The sequence below is a fragment of the Rosa rugosa genome, chromosome 4 (assembly GCF_958449725.1).
Source record: "Rosa rugosa chromosome 4, drRosRugo1.1, whole genome shotgun sequence".
In the NCBI taxonomy this organism is placed as follows: Eukaryota; Viridiplantae; Streptophyta; class Magnoliopsida; order Rosales; family Rosaceae; genus Rosa; species Rosa rugosa.
In genome coordinates this window covers 43,263,303-43,274,723 of record NC_084823.1, presented here as the reverse complement: position 1 = coordinate 43,274,723, position 11,421 = coordinate 43,263,303, and the positions used below count along the sequence as shown (strand labels likewise).

At 35.5% G+C, this 11,421-nt stretch overlaps 1 protein-coding gene across 2 annotated transcripts; it reads right to left on the bottom strand.

Moving 5' to 3' along the window:
- Positions 1-840: 840 nt before the first annotated feature.
- LOC133743610 (homeobox protein knotted-1-like 7) lies at positions 841-4,448 on the bottom strand. 2 transcript variants are annotated; one of them, XM_062171593.1, is made up of 6 exons: positions 4,271-4,448; positions 3,466-4,076; positions 3,259-3,379; positions 1,601-1,785; positions 1,349-1,480; positions 841-1,249 (listed from the first exon to the last, which is right to left on the bottom strand). In XM_062171593.1, the coding sequence occupies exons 2-6, from the start codon at positions 3,757-3,759 to the stop codon at positions 1,109-1,111; spliced, it is 873 nt and encodes a 290-aa protein (XP_062027577.1). In that variant the 5' UTR covers positions 3,760-4,076; positions 4,271-4,448; the 3' UTR covers positions 841-1,108. The 2 variants fall into 2 exon arrangements, with proteins under 2 accessions (XP_062027577.1, XP_062027576.1); XM_062171592.1 differs by lacking the exon at positions 4,271-4,448 and having other exon boundaries at positions 3,466-4,264.
- Between the last annotated feature and the right edge of the window lie 6,973 nt (positions 4,449-11,421).

The following is an 11,421-nucleotide window of genomic DNA, read 5'->3' as shown; positions in this document are numbered from 1 at the left end:
GCCATTATAATGCTAGCTTTTATTTTCATTTTTCAAGGATCAACGTTTCGTGCCCTGATTTGAAGGCACCTTATTAACTTTTCTTAATTCAGTTACAAAAGCATGCAAACGATAAGATGCAATATAATATAACCTAATTCCATTATAAAGCTTCATTATCTAGTTTTGATGCTTAACTAATTTACTTTAATTATCTTGTTTTAGTGGAGCACTAGCCTTGTAAATCACCTGTTGATCATGATATGCGTCACTAAATATATATGAAGGCATGAAGCATATCTTACATCCTTAAAACATTTTAGTGCATATGCATGCTGCATATGAATATTGTATAATAAGAATTCGGCTTTTCAATGTCCTAGCGTTGGGGTTCTGTATGTGGCTCAATGCGAGCTGTGAGCTATTTCCTTGTTTTTTTCGACAAGTAATTTGAAGATATTGATTTCAGGCATAAATGACGGGAATAAAACTTTGTAGCTGATTCTCTAGCAAATTTGGGACATTCGTGAGCTATTTCCTTGTTTATTTCTATCATTTGCATTGATCAGGGTCTATATGAAGACAAATTGGGCCATCAATGTCTTTTGAGGTAAAAATTCATGGTTGATCAATGATTTAAACAAAAAACAAACATAGCTAGTTAACTTTGATACAATATTGACTCTTAGTGAAGGACTCTCTGAACTGGCCAATGTTGAGAAACATGATGACCAAAATTCAAGAGAGCCTTATATTTGTGAATCACAAACGTTGCCTTAATACCAATGTTAGAAATGTTGCAACAATTTTACAGAAACAGATCATAAGCTCATAACCAGTCTACATTTGCAAGCATCGATGGAAGCAAACTCAAAATTAAGTAAATGAATATAGTACAACAGAGATAGAGTACCACTACATTTAAAACATGAATTTACCAACCTCACATGTAATTAAGCTATTCGTTGCCCATTTGTTACTTCTGTATCAAACATCTAAATCTCTTCAATGCTTTCACAAGTGTTGGCTAGGCTAGATTATATTTACTCCCCCCCAAGGTCACAAAATAGCAATATATATCAGACACAAAAGTAAGGTCACCATTTACTTCTTCCATTGAACAATTGTCTCATCTTTTGCGCTTCGACTTCAAAGAAGTCACTGACTGAGAGTTGCTGTGCCAATTGCGCTTCCTTTGATTGATGAACCAATTGTTTATTTGCTTAAGTTGCAACCCTGTCTCTTCCACAAGTTTTGCCTTGTCATCTTCCTGTGTATATCACAAAATATGCAGAAAGATGCATCAGTATTACTAGAATACAATGATCTCAATTGTATATATGAATGGTGATCAAAGTTGTTTGCTTACAGTTGGATATGGCCACTTTGAGTGTTGCTGCCACCAATTCTTCAGCACTGTAGTTGTGTCTCCAGGTAATTTCCCTGCCCTTCTTTTTCTTAAGATTTCCTCCCTTACATCCTCAATTCTCGACTTAAAACCCTGCAAATTTGAAAAGTGCAAGTTTGTTGTGATTACTGTACTCTGTGAAATCGTGTCTGAAAGGTAATGAGTGATATCTAGCAAGAAAAAATTTACTATACATAGCTTATAATTATTCACCTGCTTAAGCTCAATCTTCAATTCCTGACGAACTCTTTCCATGAGAGATCTTTCAGATTCAGTAGGGAGTCCAAATCCCATCATGTCGTGGGCATCAGAGCCAGCTTGATCCATAGAGAAATCCATTGGCATGTCATCTTCATCATCTGACATTGTTGCACCTGTTCCTTCACCCAGACTCACTCCTGAAAAAGGTGATAATTAAGCCATCAAAATTTTAATCAATGTTTATTTGAAGACAGTGGAGCATAATGAGTGGTTTCAGTGATACAAACTAATGTTCTGGTATTGAAAGATAGAACAGACTTGTGAGAAAAAAAAAAATAATAATTAACCAGGCATGGATGATGAGAGATTACGGGTATAGTATAAGTTTCAATAATAATGTTAATATTAACATACACTATCTTACCTCTTATGCATTGATACTATGTCATTCATCACTAACTAATTAAAATGTAGTAAACTTTATAGTAATGCGTACTCGGTCTATTTTTCAAGTGTATGGAGAGGGAATATGCATTTGACACGAAGAAGTGCAGTTTAATTAGAATGATAACAACTTTGGGACAAGAGACTCTTCTATATATGGTTCTTTCTCTAGTGCAAACATTTAATCTATGTTCTACAGCTAAAAATAAATAAATAAATAAAACTGAATTGGTCATTTTCAGCAATTGATAGGTTTTCTCATAATCAATCACCTTAAGGTAGAAGAAGCCATATGTTTTAGATAGGTCTAGAAATAACCACAATATGTTTTCCAAGTTTAAGTAGAGAGAAATTTCTCTCAAATGAACTAGTCTATGTCCAGCACTAGCGTACTTCAATGTATAGTCTATAATCAAGTCACAATCATTACTAAGATTATGTATACACAAATCAAGGGTGATCCTTGTTAATTTGTATATTTTCCTTGCAATGTAATAGTTCTACCTAAGAAAGAAAGGGGTCTTTTCAGTTCTGCATGTACTTAAAATGTGATCGAGCCTTTTCAAAACAAACAAACAAACATTTTGAAGTTAATTCAATACGTCTGGTAGTTAACCCCAACGATTATTGAATTATTGTTATGAAAAAAACCCTGTATCTGTATCAGGTAGCAAGTATCCATCCAATATAATCATATCATTAATTAACGATATGATTGGCTACCCTTTGGTTAATTATATAGTACCCCAACACCTAATCACCAAACTCCTCAGATATGGATAAGCCAACAAACAAAGTTCATGCATTCCATTCAGTACTCACAAACCATTAAAAAAAAATATCGCAATCACCAGATTAGATATATTATATACAACCCAAAATAATATTTATATAGCTAGCTGCACCCTTATCATCAGTTTGGTGATGGTTATGGTGTACCCTCTACTTTAAAACAACCCCTAGCCACTACCCAACTCCCTAATCTATTGGCTATTTCTTTTTCTTGTAGACCCACCCAACTTTTTTTCTTGCAAGGACACTCAAAACTTCCAGAACCTCAAAATAGCTGTCCCTTCTTATCTTTATGCCTACCAAACGCTTTAAACATCAAAACGGAGTAACAGAAACAAGTTTCCCATACGCCAAATGATGCAAAGAAAATAAACAAGCATCAAGATTGCTAATTTAACAGAAAAGTATGCTAATTTATGACTTATAATAATTACCAGTAAGAGCCTGCAAGGTGCTTTCAATCTCACGGCAGGCCATGACCGCCTCGACGGCATGAACTCTCACATGTTGCTGCAGTTGTTCTTTGAACGAGCACAACATTATCAAATACTGCGACTGTAAAATCCACAAATTAGTAGAGACTAGAGAGAGATAGAGAGAAACCAAGAAAACATGAATATATTAGTATTACTAAGCTATACCAAGAAGTTATCGAGCTCTTGGCGCTCATGGGGCGATAAAGAATGGCCGTGCTGTTGATGGTGCGAGGCGTAGGAGCGGAGGAGATGGTGTGACTGTGAGAGCTGAGCATCGATCAACGGCAACTGATCGATCGGCGTGGCGACCCGGAGACACGACACGTGTGCCGACAGGAGTTGTTCGTAGAGAGGGTGTGTGGCAATCTCAGACTTGAGTTGGTGAGTATGGTCGCCGCCACCGCCACTCAGACCTCCACCTCCGCCAGAACCCATCATTCCCAAGCCACTGTCTTGCATTTTTTTTTTTTTTTTTTTTGTTGGAGGAAAAGAGAGGTGGGTTTGGATCAGTTTGAGATTTGGAGAAATGGGTTTGGAAGAGAAGGGGGAGAATTATAAAGGGTAGTGAAGAATCGAGGGGTTTGGGGGGTTGTGTAGGTTTGAGAGGAGGACCACAAAGAAATTGAAAGAGGCTTGTGAGGTTTTGATGTTCATGTCATTATGGTGTTTGACAGTTTCATATCTCGTTAAGGGTGCAGAGAAGAGAAGAGAAAGAGAAAAGATGCTGCTGCTGCTGCTATATTGGGATCTGAGACGCAACACTTTCTGAACTGAGTCTGAGAAAAACAAAGAACTTACATACACAGAGAAAGAGAGAGGATACAGGGAAAGAGAAATTTCAATCAAACAAGAAAAAAGAGGTGAGTGAGGTTTTCAAGATTGTTTGGTTGTGGCTTCTGGTGGGTACTTGATATTTGGTCCTTGAAAAATGAAAGAGAGAGAAAGAGAGAGAAAGAGAGAGAATCATTACCATGAAAGAGAGCTCATGAAAAGAAACCAACATAAAAGCTGCTTGATTGCTTGCTTGCTCTAATTGGCTCGGCTTGATTGAGATTGCTTAATTTAATTTCCACTTATCTTTTGAAGAGCAAGGAGATTGGATTAAATTAGGGGTTTGATTAGGGAGGTTGGTGGGTAATCTTGGTTTATCAGAAATGAATTATTTTTTTGATTAGGTATGCAACGAGAGATATATATTCTTGGGTTATAAGGTGGATAAATGGTTCCATCAAAGGAACTGATTTGGACACTTCACGGTATCATAAATGGAGCACCCCTTTGGCCCTTTCAATACGTTTTCATTGTCTTTGACTATCAGTCTATGCAGGGTTTTCTAGCTCTTGTGGTCACTCTGGATAAACTGTAAAGTTCTGTTGCAAACCTTTGGACGAAATTATCGATACAAATGTTTCTTTTGCCCCAAAAAATAATTTTGGTATTGGTACGGAGAAAAATTGTATATATTAATGTATCGATATATCAATTGTAGACTATATCATTGAAGTGGTAGATTCAGTCTCTTATAGTAATTGATGAACTCTCTACAATATATGAGTAGGAGGAGTTGGTCTATTATTGGCTCATTGCATCATACTTACCAATAATGTGTCGGTACAAAATATACTAAAGGGGATGTTTTTAGTTTAGTACTCCAAATTATATTAGTTGCGACATCTAAATGATACTCAATTCGAACCATAGAGGGAGGCTACTGTAAAAATTTGTCGGTTCATTGTGCGCTAAAACATAATTAACTCAAGGTAGTTTTTTCGGTCCATTTGTTTAGTATATTTAGATGACTAATTGATATCTAATTTGGTTTTTTTTTTTTTTTAAATGATAAATTTCAGTTTAGTACCCTGTGGTTTGGGGGTAACATTATGTCAATCCCTGCTCTTTCAATTTGATCAGCAACACCCCTGTGCTTTCAATTTCAATCAGCCGTGCCCAAATTTTACTGTTCCGTCCAATTTGAACGTTAACTTTGACTGGATTGACAAAGTAAAATTTGAACGGAACAGTAAAATTTGGGCACGGCTGATTGAAATTGAAAGCACAGGAGTGTTGCTGATCAAATTGAAAGAGCACGGACTGACATGATGTTACCCCCAAACCACAGAGTACTAAACTGAAATTAATCCTTATAAAAATTGTATTGAAATTATGAATTAGAGCACGAACAATTAAAATATATAATATGAACATGTATTGTGTCCAAAATGGGTTCCGAAGAGAGTTCTATTTAACTAGTATAATTTGGAGGATATGCTATCAAATTATTACCAATAGATATATTATACAGCGGGCAAACATATGGTCAAGATCCTACAACATGAGAAAGAACATGAAAGTCGTCATTTATAATACATTGTATACGCCAATTAGATTCATACTCTACTACAACAACAAAATTCTTGCTTATAAACACGAATATATCTCATACGAGTGACTATATATAATGCAAGTACTTTGTTGGAATGTATTACCTCCCAAACACCACCTCTTAAAAACTGTCGATTTTCATCACCAATAACCTCTTTTTTTTCAACAAAGCAATGCTCACCTAAAAGTAGTTGGCCGCGTGCATTAAAAAACATTGGTCAAACGTTATTTCCTTAACTAATAAATGATATTTTAATTTTTATTTATAATATTAGATGAATTCAAGTTCAAATTTGAAATTGCTTATTCATAAAGTGAATAAGAACACATAGTTTGGTCCCTTGATCATATTAATTGGGTGCTCCATTGATCAAATAGAAACACAAAGAGCACCCTATATTATACATTGGTTGCATTACCAAACTCCTATAGTTTTCTATGTTGTGTTCATTAAGAAAGTCGGCTTAGAAGGTTGAGCTGTCACTGTAGCCGTCGCCTATGGCTGGTATACCATGCTTTTTTCGATTACCAAATTCATGGTGGTGCTTCATTATAATATTAGTATTTATCACGCTTAGTCGAAAACAAAAATTTGTGTTATTGTTAAGACGAAAACGAATCGAAAAAATAATAAAAGGCACCCGTTTGTTGGGAAACAAAAATGACCCACCACCAAAATTGTTGTGGCACCAAACCAAGTCTATGTTTCTTTGCTCTTTCCATTATTTTGTTCTTCGGTGGTTGTGTTCATAAACCTATGTCTAATTAAGAAGCATTTAAGATAATGATAGGGCATATGTTTGATGTGGAACTAATTAAGTAGTGTAATGATAGAGCCATTGATATTTGATCATGATGAAGAGAATGAATTGGGGCTCCTAGACAAGAAAAACTGTTTTTCTTTAGTTGGAGATTTGAAGAAAATTATAGAGCATTAGCAATATAGAAATCTTGTTCCTTTTGTTTTACGTGTAAATTTTGCGTAGGTAGCAAGGAAACGTTTTTATCCATATGTGGGTTTTATAGTTATTGGTATAATGGTAGCAATATATTTTGAAATAACCTGGTAATGCTATAATTTTGTTTTTAGGACTGCCTCCAAATGCAAGTACTGATGAAAAGGTTAAGTGACAGTGTCAAGGTTCTTTTTTTTTTTTTTTTTTTTTCTGAAAAATTTGCTCAAACAATCATGATTAAGACAACGACAGGAAAAAGCATCCTATTGTTATACCAAACTATGGTTGATCGTGGTACGGCTAGGCAAGTGTGAGTTGATTTGAATTTCGGCTGAAATCATATACCAAACTCTGATCACGCGTCAAAAAAAAAAAATTCTGATTAGAGATGATCCACTGAAGAAAAAAAAAAATTATTCAATATGTTGAGTCATTCAAATGTGTAACCGACAACGATTACTAGACACAAAGAGGAAGGTAGCTACAAAGATGGAAAGCCGCCCTTTATAAAACCTCTTCAAAGTAAAAATATGTTCTTCTTCCGTAAAGAACTCGTCTGATAATTTAGGACCTAATCTTTTCAAAGAAGTGCGTACAATACTTTTGTGTTTACGAGCCAAAGTTTTAACTTAGGAACTGAGGAAAGTCAAAGTATATATTTTATTTGATACAAACTCTTTTAGTTGTGATATCTGATGGATGGCTAGGGTTCTGATCTGAAAAAATCACGATATATAAGCATCGTTGCAAATTTTAATTTTGAATCGATATTCTGATTGAGTTCTCATGACGTCAGCCACGTTGTTATAATTCAGTTATGTCTTGTTACAGACATAAAACCCTAAAAAAAAAAAACGTGAAGAAATTACACCAAAACAAAAAGATATCCATTCCAACCTATTTTACAATTGGTGGGTCAAAATATAATGGGGGCAACAATATTAGATATCATCATTAAAATTTAAAATGGAGGGTGGATGGCGCATGAAATGGTCGATAACGTGAAAGCCAAGAAAAAAGCCGATAGAGATTCTGTTGTCGTCGTCGGTGGTGGTCGGGGGTGAAACAACCGAAGGTGGTATGCTAGAAGCCGCTTCGATCCCCATCACATGCAGCTGTAAAAGTTCGTCCTCTTCCTCCCTCTGCTGCAGTGGTCCTCTCCGATCTTTGCACAGAAATGGATTTAATTACTCAAAATAAAAAGCTTTTCATAATCCAAGCAAGAAACAATAAACACAGATAAATTGATAAAGGGTGGTCCTTGAAATGAAAGACGTGTTGTCGTTTTCAGGAAGAAGGGGGGAACATAATCAACATATAAACAATGCTGACTTTTCTTTTCTTGCTTTTGTTTTCCGTCGTTTTCTTTCTCTGGTGATCTTTTTAGTTTTTGTCTCTTTCATGATGATTCATCAATCCAAAAAAGAAGACCATCAAAAGTCAATCCATTGGCTAATCATCGATTAATTAACCAAAGAATTTTGTGGATAATATTGTGACCTATGATTAGGGGAATTTGGTTAGCAATTACAATGATAGAAGGGTCATAGGCAAGTCGATTATTATAAATTTTTCGATCCAAAAACAAGATGAAGAAATCCACACGTAGTATCTTTTGTTTACATATCTTTTGAGATAAAATTGAGGTTTGAGTTCTTATATCTCCATTATATCATTAGTTTTGATTAGAGTTGTCACTCAGTCGGTTCGAATCGGTTATAGGTATTACCAACTTCAAAATCAAAGCTTTCAGTTTCAAAATTAAGCTACCAATTACCTACCAAAATTTTCAGTTTTTAATCATATCTACCAAATTCGGTATTTCGGTTTTCGGTATTACCAATTTCAGAACAACTAATTATTTATAATATAAACTAAAATGAACAAAACTAAGTTTTTCAATTTTATAGTCGTAAACTTTGTATTCATCTACTAATTATATCTTCTTCTTCTTTTTTGTATATATGACATCAAGTTTTAGCCATTTTCAATAAGGGACGTTTTATTCAGACCTCTCAATTTTCTATTTGAACCTCTTCTAATTTTTATAAATTCTTTTTTTCTATTTTACCCCTTCTATAAATTAAAAAAAAATTAATAAAAACTGCCTCTTTTAATCATGTGTTCTCCTCAACATAGTCAAATCCTCTTTCTTTCATTTGTTCAACCCACCTAAGGTTCTCTATTCTTTTAATATAAGGCCATGGAGATTGATCAACAAATTTTATTTTTCATTCTTTTTCCACCCAAGCTCTATATAAACAATAATGGCTTCCATAATCATTGACTACTTGTTCTTGATTTTGAGATTGAATCGGGACTTATCAGCTAAGTATGTGGTTGGGTTGAGGTTCAAATTGAAGGCTTGCCAAATCCATATTTATAATTTTATATAAGTTGAAACGATAATCGGAGAAAAACATGATATTGAATTGGGTTTAGTGAGCTCTGTACTTCCTGAGTCTGAGAAAGCAAGAGGTACCAAAATTGGATTGATTTGCACAAAGAATTGGTCTTTATTTTGGTTTTTTGATGCATCAATAATGTTTAATGAGGCAAAGATTGAACATTTTTGGAGGGAGGTGCAGTTTTGATGATGATGTGATGATCTTTTCTAAATTTGAATGAAATAGAGAATTTGTTACGCGCAAGAATAAAATATGGAATATGAAAGCATGATTTGATGAATTCTTTGCTCATTTTGCTGCTCAGAAGGGAGGTTTGGCTTCCCGGATCCATGCCCAAAGACCAATTCTTGTTGTTTTTTAAGGTCTCATTGCGAGGAAGATCAAATAGCTGGGTTTGTGATGAATAGGAAATTCTTTCTCTTCTTCTTATTTTTTTAGTGGGTAAAATAGGAAATAAAATTTTACAAAAATTATAAGAGGTCTAAATAGCAAATGGGGAGGTCTAACTAGAACCACCCTTTCAAATGAAATGTTATTCGATACTCTCTCGAAGCAAACCCTAACAAAAACTAGGTTTTTTTTTCGATTCCATCTCGCTGCTCGTCCGACGGCTCCTGCCCGTGGCCAGCCTCCGGCTTCTTCGCTGTGTGGTGAGTGCGTCGGACTGGAATGTTTTGAGGCTATTGCTTAGGTGGTCTGGAGAGGTTTCCGCTTGATGCTCCGGTAGGTTTGTTGGGGTGGCGGGGTTCTTATATCAAGCCTTCCATGCGCGGCGGTGGTGATGTACAGAGGTGGAGCTTGGGCGGTTACTGGTCGTGGCGTTGATGGCCATGGTGACGTGGTGTTGGCAATGGTCATGGCGGCGTGGTGCAGGCGATGGTCGTGGCCACGGGGTGCTGGTGACGTGGTCGTGGCGGCGTGCTGTTGGCGGCCTCGATTGACGGCAGGGAGGCCTGCTGTACGTGCTGCAAGAGCGTGAAGGATGGGGAGAGGTGGACTGGGTGCTCATCAACTTGCTGGGCTTTGGGCTGTGACTTTTCTTTGGGCTGTTTTTTGGGCTTTCTATTGGGCTAGGGTTTTGCTCTCAGCCCATTGCTATGTTTTTAGTTAGTCTAATTACAAATAAGTTCCTTGTATTAGGAACAATCTATGTACTTCGCCTACAGAATGTTCGGTGATTCTACACATCTAGGTGCAAAGTTCTTTGGTGTACCGCAATTGAGCGCATTGGCACCGGGACCTTTGTCTGCTATTATTCTTAGTTTAGAATTATGTTTATTCTGCTAGGCTCCTGCAAAAGGAGCGGAATTGTTTCAAATGTAATGGCATCTATCCCCCTGATGGGAACTATGTATTGGGCCATTCTAGCATGTGTTTGCTATGAATGAATTCATTACTTACTCAAAAAAAAAAAAAAAAAAAAACCACCCTTTCAATAAAATTATGCTATTTAACCATCATTGACTAAGTTACTTAAAATACTCATACTAAATGTAGTAATGCTCATACTATTATGAAAATTTTAATGTTTTTTTTCTTAATATATATGTATGTGTATTGAAAACCATAGTATATAAAGTTAATATTTAGATAATCGGTAGATTCGGTATTTACCAGCAAAACCAAACCAACTTTTTCTATAATTTTCGATTTCGGTTACCAAAAAGTCGGTTTACCAAACCTAAAATATCAGTTGGTATTCGATCGGTTTGGTAATTACCAAACCAAGTGGTAGCCATAGTTTTGATAAAGTATGCGTTGATTTAAAATTTAGATGAAGAAGTACGTGTTAAAAAAATGTGTTCAAGTAAGATTAAGAGTGTTTAACAATACCAAGCCGGGGATGTAGCTCAATTGGTAGAGCACTCATTATGCTAATGAAGATGCACGAGGTTCGAATCCTTGCATCTCCAATATTACTATTTTTTAAAATAAAGTATAAATTGATTTAAAAAAATATATGAAAAAATACAAACCGAGAATCATGTTTAAGTAGGATTAAGAGTGTTGATTATATCAAATTGGGGATGTAGCTCAATTGGTAGAGTGCTCATTATGCTAATGAAGAGGCATAGGGTTCGAATCCTTACATCTCCCATATTATTATGTTTTTAAATAAAGTATATGAAGAAGTACACAACGAGAATCATGTTTAAGTAGGATTAAGAGTGTTCATGAACACCAAATTGGGGATGTAGCTCAATTGGTAGAGCGCTCATTACGCTAATGAAGAGGCACGAGGTTCAAATCCTTGCATCTCCAAATTACTGTTTTTTTTTTTTTTTTTTTAAATAAAGTATACGTTGATTTAAAAAGTATTTGAAGAAATATGCAACGCGAATCATGTTTAAGTAGGATTAAGAGTGCTCACTAAC

What these genes read in the sequence shown, in the direction of transcription:
- LOC133743610 (XM_062171593.1), bottom strand. Translation starts at nt 3,759, where the DNA reads ATGCAAGACAGTGGCTTGGGAATGATGGGTTCTGGCGGAGGTGGAGGT. An exon ending in AAGAGCTCGATAACTTCTTG is followed by an intron (nt 3,380 to 3,465) that starts GTATAGCTTAGT and finishes TGGATTTTACAG; the next exon opens with TCGCAGTATTTGATAATGTT. An exon ending in TGAAGATTGAGCTTAAGCAG is followed by an intron (nt 1,481 to 1,600) that starts GTGAATAATTAT and finishes TCAAATTTGCAG; the next exon opens with GGTTTTAAGTCGAGAATTGA.